This window comes from Embiotoca jacksoni, unplaced genomic scaffold (genome assembly GCF_022577435.1).
Source record: "Embiotoca jacksoni isolate LCO1_2020_lvr unplaced genomic scaffold, fEmbJac1.0.p SCAF_9, whole genome shotgun sequence".
Lineage (NCBI taxonomy): Eukaryota > Metazoa > Chordata > Actinopteri > Embiotocidae > Embiotoca > Embiotoca jacksoni.
This window is the reverse complement of record NW_027185447.1, coordinates 253,230-271,464: the sequence shown is the minus strand read 5'-3', so window position 1 is coordinate 271,464 and position 18,235 is coordinate 253,230. Positions and strand designations below refer to the sequence as shown.

The window sequence follows — 18,235 nt, the reverse complement described above, 5'->3', positions numbered from 1 at the left end:
TATTATTGATTCTTTATCTCCTTGTTATTAGATCTGACAGGAGAGATGCAGGAGGTTCAACCAATCAGTAACATCAGCACAGCTGCTGACCTGCTGAAACAGGGAGCAGGTGAGTTCTGCATCCCACCTCCTGTCTGTTGTTTCCTGTTTCATTCCACCTGAATCATATTATCGTGTGTACGCAGTACTCTGTAAAAGTTTTAGGCAATTGAGATGTTTTAAATTTTTCTTAATCAGGGTGCATATTTCAAATTCATTATCCTACATCCTATCCTACAACCCGGTTCCAAGCAGGTCAAATGATAAAGGATACTCTCAATACTGGACATAGAACATACATGCATTTACCAATATTACTACAAATGTAAATATCAGTACAGAAAAAGGGGGGGGGGGTCTCTGTCTGTCATCTCATTGGTCAATACGCTCACCCGTCTCTGTATCTATCCGTCTTCCTTCAGCCTGTAACGTCCTCTACCTGAACTCGGTGGAAACGGAGTCCCTGACCGGCCCCCAGGCCATCGCCAAGGCAACAGATGCCACGTTGGGTCGTGTCCCGCGTCCTGCAGCCACCGTAGTCCAGTTCAAGGTGACATCGCAGGGCATTACACTGACTGACAGCCAACGCAGGTGAGAAATTAATTTTCCCATGGATTCTTCAAAAACATGACTTTTATCTTCACGCACATGTTTACAGTTATTTCATGTAATCTCATGTCAAAACTTCCATGCGTGTATCTATTCAAGGGTTTTCTTCAGGAGACATTACCCTGTGAACAGCGTAACCTTCAGCAGCATTGACCCTAAAGACAGAAGGTGGGGAATCAGAACAAAAGACACGTTTTGGTTTTTTTTTGTCTCATAGCTGTAGTCGGAACCATAACTAACATAACTAGTAAGCAGGAGCCGTAGAATCATCACTGCGATCAATCATTCACTGCACCCATGATCATTCACTGCATTTGTTGCTGTGAACCGCCGCATGAGCGTCTGTTTAGTGAGTGCATTTGTTTTTGCCTGTGAACTTGTGTGTGAGAACAAGAGCATGAGACACAGGTGACTTTGCGTGCCAGCATGTTTGGCCACTGCGCTGCTGCATCAGCTTGTTTTGGCAGCTCTGCCTGTGTGCGTTAGTCTGAGTCCAGTTTTTGTCTGTCTCTCTCAACTGTAGGCGGACTAACTCAGACAGCACAAGTGTTAAGTAAGTGGTCTGTTTTAATGGCTGAGAGAAAGCAAGTGTGTGCGTGTGCGCGTGTGTGTGTGTGTGTGTGTGTGTGTGTGTGTGTGTGTGTGTGTGCGTGTGTGTATGGTGTGTGGTTTCACCTGTGGCTGAAAAATCTGTGACATTAGAGCCTCTGCATGGCATCAGATTGCGTGTGAGCTTTGGCAAAAATCATTCAAGCAAACGTGATTTAAGTATGAAGCGACCTTGTATTACCTAACACTCATCGTAGTTTACTCTGTAGGCAGACAAAGACAAAGAGGGAGTATGGCCTTCGCTTCTCCTCATGCTCAGTAACTTGGTGTCTCTTCTTTTTCATCCACATCCTTCCCCCCCACCCCCTCCTTTTTTCCCTCTCAGGGTGTTTGGTTTTGTTGCTAAGAAACCAGGCAGCTTGGCAGAGAACGTCTGCCACCTATTCGCGGAGTTGGACCCTGAGCAGCCTGCTTCTGCCATCGTCAACTTTATCAACAAGGTCATGTTGGCACAGCGCCGATAGAGGGAGACAAAGAGAGGAGACCGAACTCAGAGTCACCTGCAACATATAGTGACAAGGCATTTACTGTTCAGTATTGGCCTCATGCCAGTGCTTGTGCTTTCTGAGCGTGGATCTTTGTCCATCAGTTGGCGATGTGACAAATTTCTTCATTGTTTCAAATCTCAGCCCTCGATCCCTACTGGTTGTTTTGCATTTGTTAGTTTTCCAAGCCACGATGTGGATTGTTACAACTCCTCCAAAGATGAAGAGGCTTCAGAACAAGCATCTATCAGAGGCTGCTATCATGAAGCAAGATTATTAGGTTTAGTCAGCGCTATCGTTGAGTGTGCCATGTCTTAAAGTTTCACTTTAAATGAGGGTAGATCACCACGGTAACTGGTGCTGTGTTCCATTTCACCTGCTGCAAAGCAGGTTTACTCAGCAGAAACCCTTTCAGCCGCCTGCACACCGAGCAGTCTGATTTAAGACAAGCTGAGTCATGTATCCTACAGAATCCCTAAATGGACAAAAGGACTGACTTTAGAATAAAGTGACAGGTAAAATAAGAGCATGAGAGACTTTTTAAATATTAGTAGAATAAGTTTGCCAAAGACAATAATTAAATCAGACACAGAAGATGCCCTTTATACGCAACAATGTGGGTACTCTGGTTTTCTAAAACGACTTCGAACAAACATCCATCCATCATCTATACCAGCTTTATAGTGAACAGGGTCACAGGGGGCGGGGGGCGGGGGGGGGGGGTAAACACCATTTCTAACAAATGGTGTTTGTAGCTGGAATTCTATTATTTAATGATATTTTACCCACAAACTACAAACAGAAACAGCATTAGTTTACTTTTAACCTCTGTTACTTGGTCATGAGAAAAAAGAAAGCACAATTTCTCTGAAAAAACAAATGAATCATCAGTTTATTCTTGATGATGGACAAAGCTGAAAATGCCTCTAATCCTTCTTATTTTTTATTTTGCTCTAGTCCTGACAATAGTTTTAGTCATATTCTTCCGAGAAAATATAATCTTCGACTGTAAATTGTGTTGCTGTTGAACTGCATTGGGTTATACTCAGAGGTGTTCCTTTTATTTTGTCCCTTCATATAAATGAATCTGGTTCAACAAAACATTATAATCCTGTTCAACTGACTATAATCTCACTGACTGCAGAGCTGAACTTGGTTCATGATTCGGGCCTCTGAATAAATGACAATGACAGTCGTGCTAAAAGCTGCTTTAAGGAGGATGTTTCCTTCCACTGTTCTGGGCCAACAAAGACACGATAACTGCATTTATAAACAGACGGTGTTTATATTTTGTACTGTCCCCTCTTTTTCTATGTTTAAAAGTGACCAAATTTGTAATAATTGACTTCCTATATCTAGAGATGGTCAGGTATTCTCATGTATGTACAGCATATTTGCAGCCACTTTGGCCTTCATCAGCACCTTTTAACCAGTGGAACACATTTAATCATAACCGACAATCATGCCCTCCTACCCCCCCCACCCCCCCCACCACATACACTTTTAATCAGAGCGAGCGACATGAATCTAATGCAAGTAAACACGAATGGGAGGTTTTTCTAACCTTTAACGAATGTGTGTGCGAGGTAGCGGCGTGTTTGCGTTGAGGGGATTGAGGTGAATATGTTGGATGAAGGTATGTTACGTCAACTTTTAAAGGCATTTTTGTGAAATGGGGGGGGGGAAGCTAGTAGGGGGAGCACGTACAGAGTTCCAACCACAGCACTGCCGTCAAATGTTTGCGGTTCTTTTACTGGTGCACATTATTCACAGGTAAACACACACAAGCAAGCCAGTGGCCTAAAGACAGCCGTACGTAACCAAAGATAAAGCACTCTTGTATTAATACGCGTGTTATTCAGTTATATTTTTGTACTTACTGCTTTTTGTATTTTTTACTATGCATTCATTTAGTGTGTCGCCTTGTTTGGTAGAAAAAAACACTACTTGTATTGCAGCGATAATATATTGTGGTCTGTTTTCTTGTTGATCTCTATTATGTAGTAATATATTTTCACATGCAGCTATAGGACCGTGTATGAGACATAAAAAAAAGGAAGCGTTTGTTTGTTAAAAAAGATATCTGCTATTTTGTATGCGGAGAAATGAAGAAGAGAATAAACTATAATGATGTGGTACATAACGTCTGCTCGAGTGACTGCTTCTTTTGGTTTAGCTGCAACTAACAATGATTTTCATTGCAGATTTATCTGCTATGCATTTCCTCCATAAATGCTTAATAATAAAAAATAAATACAAAATAATAACAATAAAATACCAGGAAGTAAAATACAGCAGCTCTAAATGGGCAGCAAAAAATAAAAACCATTGGTCTTCATTATTAATTCTATTTGTTCACAATTCCCTTTATTGTCTTTTCAAAGCTAGAACCAAGCATGAAAATATATGCTGTTTAATAAAAACACTAAAAATCTTTCAGAAATGTAAAATTCAAACCACAATCAAATTGTTCTCAGTCACTGTGTTTTCATCGGGACCTGATGAAAGACAGAGTCCAGTCAGCCTCCAGGCTCTGACATCTTGTACTTGGTCTGATAAGCCAGAGAGCCCACAGATGAAGGACTAACAGTGTGATGGTCAGTCTGACAGACTTCCTGTTAGAATACTACACAACTATGCCTTGGTGCTGAAAATATTGTAGCTGTTCGACAACTGCAACTTTGAGGTCCAATGGGGCTGCAGTGTCATTAAGGCTTCAGCTTCCTGTTTCAGTAGCTAAACCGGGAGTGTAAATGAGGAACTTGGCAAAAATGATTGTAATGAATGAAGAAGACTTTTGACAAAACAACAACAAAAACAGTTTTAGTGACGGAGCCGAAATCTAGTCGAAGAACCCATCTTCCACTGAAAAGCTGGTCCTTGAGCTAAAATCAGTATGCTTAGACTTGCTGAGATCAGAGGTACCAAGAAATAGCTTAACAATTCATTTAAAAACATCTATGAAATGTTGCATGTGTAAATGCCATTTTAACTTTAGAACACAGCAAAAAAAAACAAAAAAAAAAACAATAAGCTCCAGTTGCAAGTCACTAAATAATTATTTCTGTGGTCACATCTAAAATAGAAACAGCAATGCAGCTATTTCTCTTCTCCTTTTTTTTTTATTTATTTTTTTTAAAAGAGGTGTCAGTAGCCTTCAGTCAACAAATTGTCACTCAAGCTATGCTGAGGACTCGTGATGTTACAGCACTAGGCACAGCTCTGCAGCATTAATTAAAGCTTGGATAAAATTGCCGTCCCTGGCTAAGGATGTCGGCCATTTTCCCCCAAAGAAAAGATCGTTTTCTGACGTTTGTCCAACTTCCAGGTCAGCGGCAGCAACTCATTCAGTTTACCACTCCGTTGTCACAACTTGAACATGTGACTCATTCTCTCTGCAAGTTGGAAAACAGCACAATGGCTTTTTTTTTTTTTTTAACTTTCAAACAGGATGTGTTATCTCAGGCAAGTGGAAACCAAAAGTGGTGGAAGGAAATATCCAAGTCCAGAAATAACAGATGACATCCTTAAAGCAGCGCTGACCTTTAACTCACTGCCGTGAAGCAATGTTTTCACAACAACCAAATCAAACCCACTTATCTGAAGCTTCTGGGCTGAACAGTCTCTAAACTGCCTGTTACAACAACTCCCTCAATCTTCAGCAAACTGCCTAATCCTGCAGTTGCACAAGAAAACAACACCTCGGCGAGAAAAAAAAGAAGCCCTATTTGTTATTTTGCTGCTGGTTTTGCCGGCAACAGGTAGCAGAAATCCATCTTGGAGTGTGAACTAACACACACACACACACACACACACACACACACACACACACACACACACACAGAGAGAGAGAGTCAGAGCAGAGGGGGGCTGAGGGACATGGCTGGTGAGAGGGTGGAGGAGGCGGAGAGGTCCCGGTGGTGCTTGGCTGTGTGGTGGAACGTGCTGTTGGCGCCGCAGTCGATGTAGCGATAGGCCTCCAGGCTGTTCTGGGATGTGCGCACCATGTATGAAGTTTTCACCGACATCCTGAAAGCGGGTGAGAGCACAGAGATGTAATCATCAGTTAGCTGCAGATAAAACGCAGAAATAAATGTCAACATGGGCTTTCCCACAGCTCTTTAACTACAACACTTTGATAACCAGCAAAGAAAAAAAGCTGCCGCTGCACAAACGATCAGTCCAGTAATTTCAAGAATATCCAATGACGGTATTTTGTCTAAATTACAAAACAGGAATTTTCTTTAAAAACATAATAATAAAAAATAAATAAATAAATAAAAATATGGTTTAACAGAGTTTCACTCTAGTAATGATATTGAGTAAGTGTTTAAATGTGCGGCCTCTGGGTTGTGGGCTGATTAGCAAAGGTAACTAGTAACTAAGTATATTTACTGAAGTACTGCAATTATTCAATCACTTTTTACTTCTACTTCATGACATTCCAAAGGTAAATACGGCACTTCCTACTCCCCTGTGTTTATGTGACAGATAGAGCTTGTACTTTCCACCAGATTGTTTGGGCTGATGCCAATATTAGGAAGTAAAAAAATTCCAGTATTAGATATAATCGACCAAAATGTGATTATCAAACAGGCAAAAATATGTAATGGAGGCAGGATATTTTACATTTTACCCCAAGACCTTTATTGTCCAAAATTACATCAGAGTACTGATGCAACACACACACACACACACACACACACACACACACACACACACACACACACACACACACACACACACACACACACACACACACACAAGTAAAGCAATTTCTAAATTACCCCAACTATGTTTATCTACATTGTCGTTTTCATACATCACAGAATCAATACCTGTGACATGCCAATATCGGTTGATAAAATAGGCCAACCAATAAATTGGTCAGGTTCCACTAGTTTACACACGCACTGAGGGTAGAGCAGGTTGCTCAATAATTCTAAAGGTTGTCAGTTCGACCCACAGGTACTCCTGTCCAGATGGCGAAGTGTCCTTGGGCAAGACACTGAACCTCGAATTGCTCCTGATGGCAGGTGAGCACCTTGCATGACAGCTCTGAATGTGCGTGTTAGTGGGAGAATGGTTCGCAAACTGTGAAGTGCTTTGAGATTGCAAAGGTGACAAAGTGCTAAATAAGTTCAGACCACCAGTTGGTATTTTTGAATGCAGGAGTATTTTTTACACTGTTGTAGCTGCACTTTCACCTCAGGAAAGGATCGGAGGTGATGTGGTGATGAACGACAGAACTGACCGGACCATCGGAACAAAGTGAAACATTTTCTCAGGGAAAAGAGACACTTACTGCATAAACACCACGATGTTGTGGACCTTGATGCTGGGCATGGTGCAGAAGGCACTGAAACAGACACAGAGCAGATTATTAAAGTGGAGACTATTACTTGTAGACTTGTAGACATACTCTTTAATGGAAAAATAATGACTTGTCAAATGTTGGTCTGTCTGTTGCACAACATGTTCCTATTGTCTCAGAAAAGATGTACTCATTTATCTGTTGCACAACATGGTTCTATGGTCTCAGTTACAACGTCTCTGTACCTTTATCTTGAGACCTACAACCTCAGTCAGTACTATCTACAAAATCAGATATACAGAGGGAATGGGGGTGACTGTCAACTGTTTGTCACACTGTATATAAGCTGAACTACGGAGGAGAGACTTCGAGCAATGCTGGACATCCTTCTTTGAGTGTACATGTATTTGCTCCTTCTTGCAAGAATAAATGTCCGATATGTTTGATTTTGTAAATACAGCTTCTGAGTAATTTTTCTAACACTCTTCTATTTCGTTTCCCTTCGTGTCACTGTTTGGACAACGTGTGGGCTCAAGACACTTACTAGACGTAGGGTGCGCTCCTACCGATCTCCACGCTGACGGTGTAGTTCACCTGCAAAAGACTGATATGTTACACAACAACAAAGTCCAACGTGTTGTTTTGTAGAGCAGCAGAGAAGGAAACTTCACAGCAAACAGATATTATCTTATAAGTAATGGGACAACGGGAGGAGGTGATGTATACAAGGGTTTTGATTAACCCTCCTTTAACATGAGTGATAATAATTATCCAGGGAACAATATTAGAGTGCAACAGCTATTGCATCAATCTGACAATGTAGCTAAAGTGATACTCCTTATTCTGTTTTTTTCCCCATCAACATATCAATTGAAAGATTCAAATCGGGTATGAGCCTGTCGCAGTCTTGAACCCATTCTGTCTGTTTCACGTACCTGACGATCACTGAGCGGCAGGATGGCGGTGGCGCTGTTGAGCTGCTGAGTCCCGATCACCGTCTTCATGTAAAGGACCTGGCAGCTCACACTCTGCACGAGCACCGAGAAGAAGTTCGGGTTGCTAAAGTTGAGAGTGCTCTGAGAAAAACAGGGTGAATACAGAGTGGAACAAAAAAAAAATCTATTACTTAACGTGTTTCCCTAGCAATAATAGGTTTCTGATGTCAGGAGCACTGAATGACAACATGTTTTTGAGCTGTTTTTGAAATTAGTTCCTAAAAAGGTCAGAGTTGTTAACACAGTTAAGCATCTTCACGAAGACAACACGTCATGCAGGGATACTGTGCTGCATCGTATTACATCTGATATATTCAGATTGGACAAGAGTGCAATAATTAGACTTCTTCTCACTGGTTCAAATCTTTAAAGTTACCATTTTGAAACATTTATGAGGCAGCAATCTCATAATTTCATTAATATTCAAATCTGCAGAATATTTGTAAATATATTGATTTGTTGTTGTGTCAAAAAAAATTGAGGAAATGGTGAAAAATGCAAATATAGCTTCTCAGTCATACTGTCATATTGATATTGCCAGTTTTCACAGTCCAAAATTTTAAGCTCTTCAGTTAACAATCATATATGACCGAGAAATGCATTAAATCATCACCTTTGAAAAGATAGAAACTTACAATGTTTGGAATTTCAGCTCATAAAATGACTAAAATAAATGATCTAAATAGAGATCTGACTCAATGCAATGATCAAATTTGAAAGTAAAAAAAAAAAGAAGAAAAAAGGACCCTGGTCATAAACTAGATGACCCACACCACACAAATCTACATTTGACTTAGTGCCATTTGTTTAAACATACACAGACTTGTAAGCTACAAGTATGAGATGAAACCTACCGTCATGTTCATCAGGACCTTCCTGTTGGACTGGTTGAAGTGCACGGTCACTAAGAGTATCCCGTTATCCACCACAACCACCGAGCGGGGATACAGGAAGAAGGCAACGAGGGACGATGCCAGCAGGCAGAGCACAATCGAAAGCACCACATACATCTTCCTGCCACACAAGAAATGTACAGCCTGTATACACCTGGAACAACTCAGACCACGAGTGTGCTCGAAGTCCATTTTGCTTCAGAAGGTTCCTAACCAAGTGAAATGACCCAGAATTATATGAGCGCCAGCCATATTGAGAGCTGTTCAAATTCTCTAAATGCTGAGGAAAAGGAGCATCAGTGCTTCCTTTCTTATCTCCTTTAGCATAGGATGCCCCGGACCACCAATTGTGAAAGGAGAGAAGATAACAAAGTGTCTGAGATACAATCCCATTTCCAAAACAGTTAGGATGCTGTGTAAAATGCAAATAAAATCAGATTGAAATGATTTGCAAATCATATAAACCCATATTTAATCAAAGACAACATGTTAAATGCTGAAACTGAGAAGTTTCCATTATGAATTTAATGTCAGCAACACATTTTTAAAACCGTGTTGCGTCATCAACTCTTTTAACAACACAAAACATTTGGCAACTGAGGAGAACAGCTGCTGGAGTTTTGAAAGTAAAAAGGTTGTCCCATTTGTGCCTCAGCTGCTCAACAGTTTGGGGTTTCCTTTGTCTTATTTTTCATTTTATGACAGGCCAAATGTTTTCAATAGGTGGCAGGTCTGGATTGTACGCAGGCCAGTTTAGCACCCGGACTCTTCTATTATGGAGCAATGCTGTTTTAATATTTGCAGAATGCAGTTTGGCAATGTCTTGCTGAAAAGCCTTCCCAGAAAATGACATTGTCTGGAAACCAGCATACGCTGCTCTAAAACCTGTATATATCGTTCAGCATTAATGGTGTATTCCCAGATGTGCAAGCTACTCATGCCATCGCGGATTCTGCCTTTCTGGCTATGGGGGGGGGATAACAAGCCTGGTTGGTCCCTCTCCTAAATACTGATTTAGCACACCCCAGGACAGTTTTCCACGTCACCTCAGTCCATCTTAAATTAGCTGAGGCTCAGAGAAGGCACTGGTGTTTCTGGATTATGTTTATAAATGGTTTCTTCTTCACATGGTTTTCTTACAAGATTTTCCTGAAAATTCCCAATGCTGCGCAATAAGATAGTTAGAAATTCAACTCTACACACAGGCATTTATGAATGCAGCAATGTGCTCACAGACTCACAGAGCTAAATTACATTTTAAGTGTTGAGTTGTACAAAAATATCAATAAAGTGGTAACCAAATCTGCCAGGTGGTATTATCATTTCACTAACCATACTATGGACTCCGGGAGATAACATGCAGTATAACATGTTGACAAACCTTCAATCCTTGTAAATCATTTCTTCACCAACATTGCCGATTAGAGAATAATCAGCCGGGGACAATAATAATGGATCATAACATAATTCTAAGAGTAAACTATTTTTCCTCCTTTCACGTGTATTCAAATAATGTTAACGTGTTAACAAAAAATAACATTCGCATTTTGAATCCCACAGTTTTTCAAAGTGTTTTTTTAAGCCCATGCGATAATTTCCACTACAGAATCCTGTCTGTTTTCAATGCAGCGTAGCCGGAGGGTTCAAAGATCACAGCTATCCGATATTGATTTTTGGCCTTGTCTCTTGCGTACAGAGATTTTAATCTGATTCTCTGAATTATTTTATGAAATGATGTACCGTAAATGATAAAATCCCCAAATTCTTTGCACTTTTAGATTTGGGAACATGATTCTTAATTGTTACCCTATTTACCCACGCAGTATTTTAACAGAGTAGCTCATCTCCACTGCTGAGAGACTCTCTGGGATGCCTTTTTTTATATCCAATCATGTTACTGACCTTTTGTCGGTTAACCTAATTATTTGAGAGATGTTCATTCAGGTGTTTCTTTTAGCATTACACAACTTTTCCAGTCTTTTGTCGACCCCGTCCCAACTTTTTGGAGACGTGTTGCTGCCTTCGAATTCAAAAATAGCATATATTTTTATTAAACAATACATTTTTTCTCAGTTTCAACATTTTATGTCGTCTGTGGTCTAGTTTAGATTAAATATGGGTTTACATGATTTGCAAATCATCGCATTCTGTTTTTCATTTACATTTTAGACAACATCCCACCTTTTTTGGAAATTGGGTTGTAGTCCTTCTTATAATTGCAGTTTTACCAAACAGATCACATCATTACCACCAGTGTATAACTACGTTGCCTATGTAAATGGAGTCTGATTCTCTTAACACTGCGAGTGCCTTCGTCCTGATGAATGCTACTTCTCATCTTTCACTGACCCCATGACGTCTTCCATCAAGGTCAAGTAAAAGTGGTTTAGAAAAGGACTTAAGATGTCTTTTTTTTGACTATTTGACCACACCCCAAGTGTCTAAATGCGACACACCAGTGTACTGTGTTTACTCACGTTCTTGGGGGCTGCAGCCTTTGGTCGCTGTATGGGATTAGAGCAACCAGTTCATTCACTTGTTCTGTGGAAGAGGAGATGACAGTGATGTACTGATGACTGTTTGCAAGTGAAACCTATGGTATAAGTGGACACACAGCAAAGCCTCTAAAGTTGTACCGAGCCAGTCTGTTAATCATCATCAAATCAGCTTTTAACAAATTCTAACATCCGAACGTCTTGGTCAATGTTGGTTTTTTTTCTTGAAAAATGACTTGGACGAATTAATTTATTATTTAAAAAAAAAAAAAAAAAAAAAAAAAAAAAACTTTGATAAAATTTCTTAGACGGAATGTTAAGACGTCAAATCGAATGGTATGTCTAAATATAATTTGACTGTGCTAATGTTACAGCCTTGCTTTGGGATATCAAAATAAACGTAGTGTTTCACAGTTTGCTCCTTTTACCTGCGGGGATTCGCCCGGTGCCCTGACATGTTGGACATGTTATGCTGTCCCTGCCGGTGAACTCCACGTACGGGAACTGGGCTATGTCCTCCCGTCTGCCGAGCCCGTCCAGGGATTCGTTATCGGAGTCGTTGTCGTCTGTCCGCCGCTCCCCGCTCTGCCTCTCCGGGAGCAGCGCCAGGCTGCTGCCGCTACGAGACCACCGCGTCCCCATGGCGGCTTCGGCTGGCCTCGCCTGTGGGCACCAGAGCCAGAAAACCCCACCGACTAGCTAGTTCCCGTTGGCGGGCGGAGAAGGAGCCATTCAGTCCCTCCTTTTTTGCTTTTTTTTTTTTTTAGCAAACAAATGGACTAACAGGGTTAACAGGGCAGCTGTGTTTGACACAGAATGGCCATGTGTCAGCCAATACAATTAAGACACTCAAATAAATCAGCTGACAGTCCGGACTAGGGGGGCGTCTCGAAGCTAGCTGCTTTCGCTGCTAACAGAGGTCTTCTAAGTTAAGTTCCTCATTAGTTATTGGTGTCTGGAGTCATGTCTAATCTAGTTAGCTGACTTGCCGGAACTTTATTTACCTGTCACATGGAACGATTCCACACCGCCATCACAAAGCCGTGTTTACACCCCGACAACAGTGCGGCTCTCTCTTCCTTCCTGCTGTCTCTTCCCTCGATTGGTTGGCTGGTGTTTCTTCTTCTTCTCTGGTCCGCCAAAGTAAACGCGGCGGTAGCGTATTTGCTGCCCTCTTCTGTTCGGTCAAAGCCATTGTTACAAATCGTCCTATACGTCGTCTAGTACAAACCGTGTTTATCCAGCAGTTTCATAGTTTTCTCCGAGACATCTAGTCTAAGTATGGTCGATATTGTAAATACAATTTCTGCCAATTCCGCTAGATCACCTAAACAATTTATTTCTCTTTTAAATCTCTTTTGTGCAATGAAATAATGCCAATTTCTTGGCACTACAGAGTAACATGTTTCATAGATGTCTGTGCACACCATCAGAATGCTTTTTCAGACTGCAGTGGCCTCATCTCAGTCTCAATAATTTAATTTGCTCTGCCCATCCTTCCCATGAGGTTATGGAAGTCCTATTTACTGATGATTGAACAGGATAGTAAGACCTACCCTCGTGCTTTTTTCCATTTCTTATAAAGTTCAGATTTTTGAATACATTTGAACTGTATGCAAGAGATATTTCAATATTTTTGTTTAGGGTTGCTTTTTTTTTTTAATTGCATGCCCTTGCTCTGCCCTGTGGCTATATGTACTGGGACCCACATGAGTCCCACACAAAATTTAACTTTATGTAGGCTATTCTGAGTACTGACATTCTTTTTTCTAACACCACACCTGGCCTTACACTTTCAATGGTTAAACACTATCACTGGTTTCAAATTATATCCGACTTTGGTTCATACGCTTCTATCCACCGAAGGGCCCATACAGGATTGCCAAAAGCTTTGCCATGAATACTGAAGTCTGATCAGGAAGCTTCCACCCTTTCCCTATTTGATGATCCATGAAATCGCTATCTACAGCAAAGAGCTGTTCTTTATTCCTACCTCCTGTGCACTTTTGCCATATGGAATTGACAAAGCTGTTTTTTCTTCCAAGATTTTCCAGAAAATTCCCAATTCTGTTGAATAAGATAGTTGGAAATTTGACTCTACATGCTTGAATTTTAACCCCGATATGGGGAGCTAATTTAATCTGTCTTAACTCCAGAGGAATTTCACATAATTCTACTGACAGAGCAGAGACTGGGGAGGTGAGGAATGCTCCACTTCATACTCTTAGAGCCTTAGCTTGCACAGTGTTTACAACTGCAACACACTACTTCGTCATTAAAATGCCCCTTGAACTTTGACTGTTTTGGTCATATCTGTTGGTCAGTTATCAGTTCTTCCAAGTCAGCTTTTAAGACTTTGGTTATTCATGCAGGCGCAACAACCAATTTCAATATTTCCGACAGTGAAGGCAGCATTTTGACACCTGCAATACAACTTGATGGGCAGTTAGAAAGCTCACTGCTGCCATCTATACTGTTACAGTTTGGGTAAAGTAGCTACATGTATGTCAGAAAAAGGTCAATTACAGCATATCAGATCGGTTTTTTTTTTAATAGTGTTGTTACAACTCCAGCACAGATTTATATTCTTCCTTCTTCCATATTTCTTTCACTTTTTTTGCTCCATCATTGTGAATAAGGTTTCCCTGAGGGAAAACCATGAAACAAAGAGAAAGAGAAAGAATAAGAAAAAAATGTGTCGCAACCGCTGTGTGTACAAAAACAACTGCATATATAAGCATTGCTAATCCCTTTGTCCTGCAAGTCTCCTCTTTAGCTCAGCATTCTCTTTCTGCAGCATTTTATTCTGAAAAAATAGGAAAAGAAAACGACAATAAAATAAAAGAAAAGTGAAAAAAAATGGCCTGATAGTGTGAAATGCAACACGGTACTAACCTTATGTCTGAGAGCTTCTACTATCAGGTCTCGTCCTCCTCTGACTCTCTCCTCCTTCTTTGACACTCGGAAGGTATCCCCAATTACTGAAACCAGCACGTCAGCCTGAAAAATGCTAAGGAAATTCACATCTAGAACACTAAAAGTCTAAATATCTTATTTAGCCATATGGTGTTTCCTGGCCAACCCCATTGAAACAATAAACCATAAATTGGTTCCTGTTTGGAGTGCATAAATTATATTTATGCTGCACAGAGAATACTCACAAACTTGCTGCTGTGGAACAGATAACAGTGGTACATGTCTGCTGCAGGATGCCTGGCTACAAAGCCACAGATTTTGGGTGAAGAAGGCAGGACGGCACAGAAGGAGACGGTGGAGAGAGGGCATGAGTACAACAGAAACTGAGGACAGGAAAGACGGAGAAGTTCATCAGAAGATTTAAAGTGATAATTCATTCAAATTGAACTGCATCTTTAAAATTACTGTTGCGATAATAAATACATATTTTATCAAACACACCTTGGTTTTGTTTTCCAAAATGTCGATCACAGTCTGGGACAGGAAAATATGTACTTTGCTCTTCCTTGTTGCCCTTTCTTTGGAGTCTTTATCTGCTGTCTAGAAATGAGAGGGGTTGTATAAATTACACGTCAGCTGACAGGTAGAGTTCAGAAAGAAAGAATCATTCTGTGATTAAAAAAAAAAAAATCAAATGCTTTAATGCATGCACACTAAATGTAGGTGGTTTGGTTAACTTCTAGAATACGTATTGGGGTAAATTTAATTGGACTACAAAAATACATTTTGAAATCTTTGCTTTGAACACATTTTTTTTTTCAACTTGAAAATAAAAATAAGACAATCGAATTGGATTTTGCCAGTATATCTTAATCAATATAGAAGTACCTGAGCCAGCAATTTGCTCTCCAAGATGAAAATGTTAAAGCAGTGTTTTAAAGGTGTGTAAGCAAGACCAGACGCCTGCAGCCAAGCTGGTGGCCCCGTGGGGTTGAAATTAGACACATTGGCGCTTTGGATTGAATGCTAACATCAGCATTGGAACATACTCACATTGGCAATGCTGACATGCTGATATTGGCCTGTCATTTAGTGACTACTGGAGCACTAAATCGTTACACAAGTATCTGGAGCTGTGGCTGATGGGAATCCTGTAAGGTTTTCAGATATTTGGTGATAAAACAAAGACACTTAATGATGAAGATAAAGTCTATCCCGTTAGAAGCATCAATGTCTGAACCAAATTTCATGGCAAACCATCCGAGAGAAATTTCCGTCAAAACCATCATCTCATTAACTTCGTGCTTTTTCTCTCCCATAGTTTTTGCTTATTGTCTGTTGTCTCCATTCAGTTCACTCAATCGCATAGTTTATGTTCTTTCTTTTGCAGATGTCCCGGCCATGGAGCTGCATGTCTCTGCTCTGTGATTGTCGGCCCCACCAACAGTTCATGTTTTGGATCTCTATGCTGTCCTTTTCTCTCTGCTCTCCTCTCACCCCAACCGGTCGAGGCAGATGCCCACCTCTGAGCCTGGTTCTTTTGGAGGTTTCTTCCTGTTAAGAGAGAGTTTTTCTTCCCTCTGTTGGAGATTTTTCTCCCTTAAAGAGGAGTTTTTCCCTCCTAGCTTATGTGGGAATTGTTGGGTTTCTCTGTATAATGTTGTAAAGTTCTGGTGTAAGGACTTTAATGTGTTAAGTGGCATGAAATAACCTGTGTTGTGATTTGGCTCCATATATATAAAATTGAATTGAATTGAATAAATGTGGAACTCAATTTTGTACCAACTCATTTGATAGATGTTGCGATATTTCAGTCATGGAAGGATTACTGAACAGCTCACCATATAATAGGGAAGGCCATCAAACAAAGGCGAGTTCAAATTTAAATTCAAATGAGCAATGTCAAACCAAAAAAGATACATAAACCAAGTTAAAAACCACAAAACAACTACAAAGAGATGCAAAGATGATGCATTAAACAGCAACAAAGACACAAAACCATGAGAAAGAAAAACAAAATAATTACAAACAGGCCCACAACAACCAGAGACACACAACAACTACAAAGAGACACACAACATCACAGAGACACACAACAACTACAGAGACACACAACAACCACAAAGAGACACCCACCATCACAGACACACAACAACCACAAAGAGACACACAACAACCACAAAGAGATGCAAAACAACCACAAAGAGACGCACAACAACCAGATATACACAACCACAACGAGACAAACAACCACAAAGAGACACAACTGCATATATACAACAACCAGGAAGCACACAATAACCACAAACTGATACAAAAGTACAATAAATACAAAATAAAAACTAGAACGAGAAACAAAACGACCACAAACAGGAACAAAGTAACCACATACAGACCCAAAATAACTACAAAGAGACACGTAATAACCCCAAAGACAAACAAAACCAGAAAGTTAAAAAAATACAAATAGATATCAAACAGTGTCTACCAACTGCTACTTTCACCCTCTGGAGTAGAAGAGGGGTGGGGGAGGGGGTCATTTACATGTCTGTGCCAGGGGTTTGTTGTCTCATAATCCCTCCATGACTTCAGTGGTGCTTGACTACCTGTCCCATGGAACTGTTTCTAGCTATGTTAAATGTATTATAAAAACAGCAGCTGGAACAGTGTTAGCGGGGCAGTAACGGCTGACCTTAAGGTGCTCAGCTGCTTCCTCCAGGATTTGGAGTCCATCAGGGCGGACTGTCTCTATTCGACCAAGAAACTAAATTAAAAAAAGATATTGAAAGTGGTGTTAAAAAAAAACACAACAAAAAACTTTACAACCACATGAGCACTGTACTTACAGTATATATCTGAAAACTTGAGATTGTTACCAATCTGCAACACAATATTGTTCAGCTGCCAAAACTAATAGAAAGTATCTCACCCTGTACTGTGTTTTCTACTTCAGTAATATATTTTTAACTGTCAAAAATCAGTATTTACCTTCACTGGAAAGGAGATCTCGTTGTCGTCTTCTGAAATATTATTCATCTTAATTTCTGATACCAGATTAAACCCTGCTGGTTTTGGAAGACAAATATCTGGAATCACACACGTATCCGAATCACACAACCCTGTAGACTCTGACTTACCTTTAGTAAATATAATATAACCAGGTGGAATCAGCGTTTTATTGCATTACAAACAGATGGGTGTAAAGTCTGTTGGAGTTAATGAGTAACTGATGTATCTTCCTTATTACTCTTTGGTAGGTATAAAGGTTTCCTGAAAGTCTCAATGAATTTTTTTTTTTTTTTTTGATGGATCAAAGATATTTTTAACGTGAAGATGTAAAAATGAAAAGAAAATAATTCCTGGAATTTTCTGGACTGACTTACAGTAATGGTGGACTGTCACTTCTCTTTACTGAGGTGGGCAGTTCTTCAGAATTTATATATTTTTTTGCATTTCAGTGTACAACTTATAGTTGCAGTAGAAACAGATCCAGCTGTGCTTTGTTTCTTCTGCAAAAGGCGGCTTGGCTGGTATGCACCCTAACTACTCTGCAGTCGATCAAAACTGAAATGTACAATAATAATATCAAAACTATACCTACATAAGCAAGAAAAAGCCAACTTTAAAATCTTGCTCAAAAAGTATCTTAAAATTAGTTTAAAAAGGATAAATTAGGTAGTCAGCAGTGAGTTCTCCTCATCCATTGCTACTTTTCAAACAGCTTTGAATATGTATATAAATAAACCCCTGTGATGAGCATGTGTTTTTGGTGACTTGCTTGCTTTACTAAAGAGAGAATTTGTTCAATTCAGTGTTGCTGTTTCAAGACCAGCATTGTTGGTTCATCACTTCTTGCCAGAATCTTTAGGAAAGGCTTACA

General features: G+C 40.1%; 3 protein-coding genes across 7 annotated transcripts in view; 1 reads left to right on the top strand and 2 right to left on the bottom strand.

The window, feature by feature from the left end:
* Positions 1-2,441, top strand: part of tns2a (tensin 2a) — a 58,930-nt gene extending 56,489 nt beyond the window's left edge. For 3 of the 4 annotated variants that reach the window (XM_069141093.1, XM_069141091.1, XM_069141094.1), the window contains 5 exons: positions 32-109; positions 462-630; positions 748-816; positions 1,172-1,201; positions 1,583-2,441. In XM_069141093.1, the coding sequence (XP_068997194.1) occupies positions 32-109; positions 462-630; positions 748-816; positions 1,172-1,201; positions 1,583-1,721 (485 nt within the window). In that variant the 3' untranslated portion in view covers positions 1,722-2,441. The remainder of the gene's footprint in view (positions 1-31; positions 110-461; positions 631-747; positions 817-1,171; positions 1,202-1,582) is intronic. The other variant, XM_069141092.1, reaches the window with a different exon arrangement.
* A 1,646-nt stretch (positions 2,442-4,087) lies between these two features.
* On the bottom strand, positions 4,088-12,560 carry tmem106c (transmembrane protein 106C). 2 transcript variants are annotated; one of them, XM_069141095.1, is made up of 8 exons: positions 12,444-12,560; positions 11,868-12,138; positions 11,422-11,485; positions 8,906-9,065; positions 7,992-8,132; positions 7,601-7,650; positions 7,048-7,101; positions 4,088-5,771 (listed from the first exon to the last, which is right to left on the bottom strand). In XM_069141095.1, exons 2-8 carry the CDS (start codon positions 12,079-12,081, stop codon positions 5,597-5,599), a joined length of 858 nt encoding a protein of 285 aa, XP_068997196.1. In that variant the 5' UTR covers positions 12,082-12,138; positions 12,444-12,560; the 3' UTR covers positions 4,088-5,596. The 2 variants fall into 2 exon arrangements, with proteins under 2 accessions (XP_068997196.1, XP_068997198.1); XM_069141097.1 differs by having other exon boundaries at positions 11,868-12,102.
* A 1,418-nt stretch (positions 12,561-13,978) lies between these two features.
* LOC138193118 (PTB domain-containing engulfment adapter protein 1-like) lies at positions 13,979-17,497 on the bottom strand. Its single transcript, XM_069140941.1, has 6 exons — positions 17,344-17,497; positions 17,048-17,119; positions 14,857-14,955; positions 14,601-14,738; positions 14,335-14,439; positions 13,979-14,245 (listed from the first exon to the last, which is right to left on the bottom strand). The coding sequence occupies exons 1-6, from the start codon at positions 17,389-17,391 to the stop codon at positions 14,183-14,185; spliced, it is 525 nt and encodes a 174-aa protein (XP_068997042.1). The 5' UTR covers positions 17,392-17,497; the 3' UTR covers positions 13,979-14,182.
* Positions 17,498-18,235: the final 738 nt, after the last annotated feature.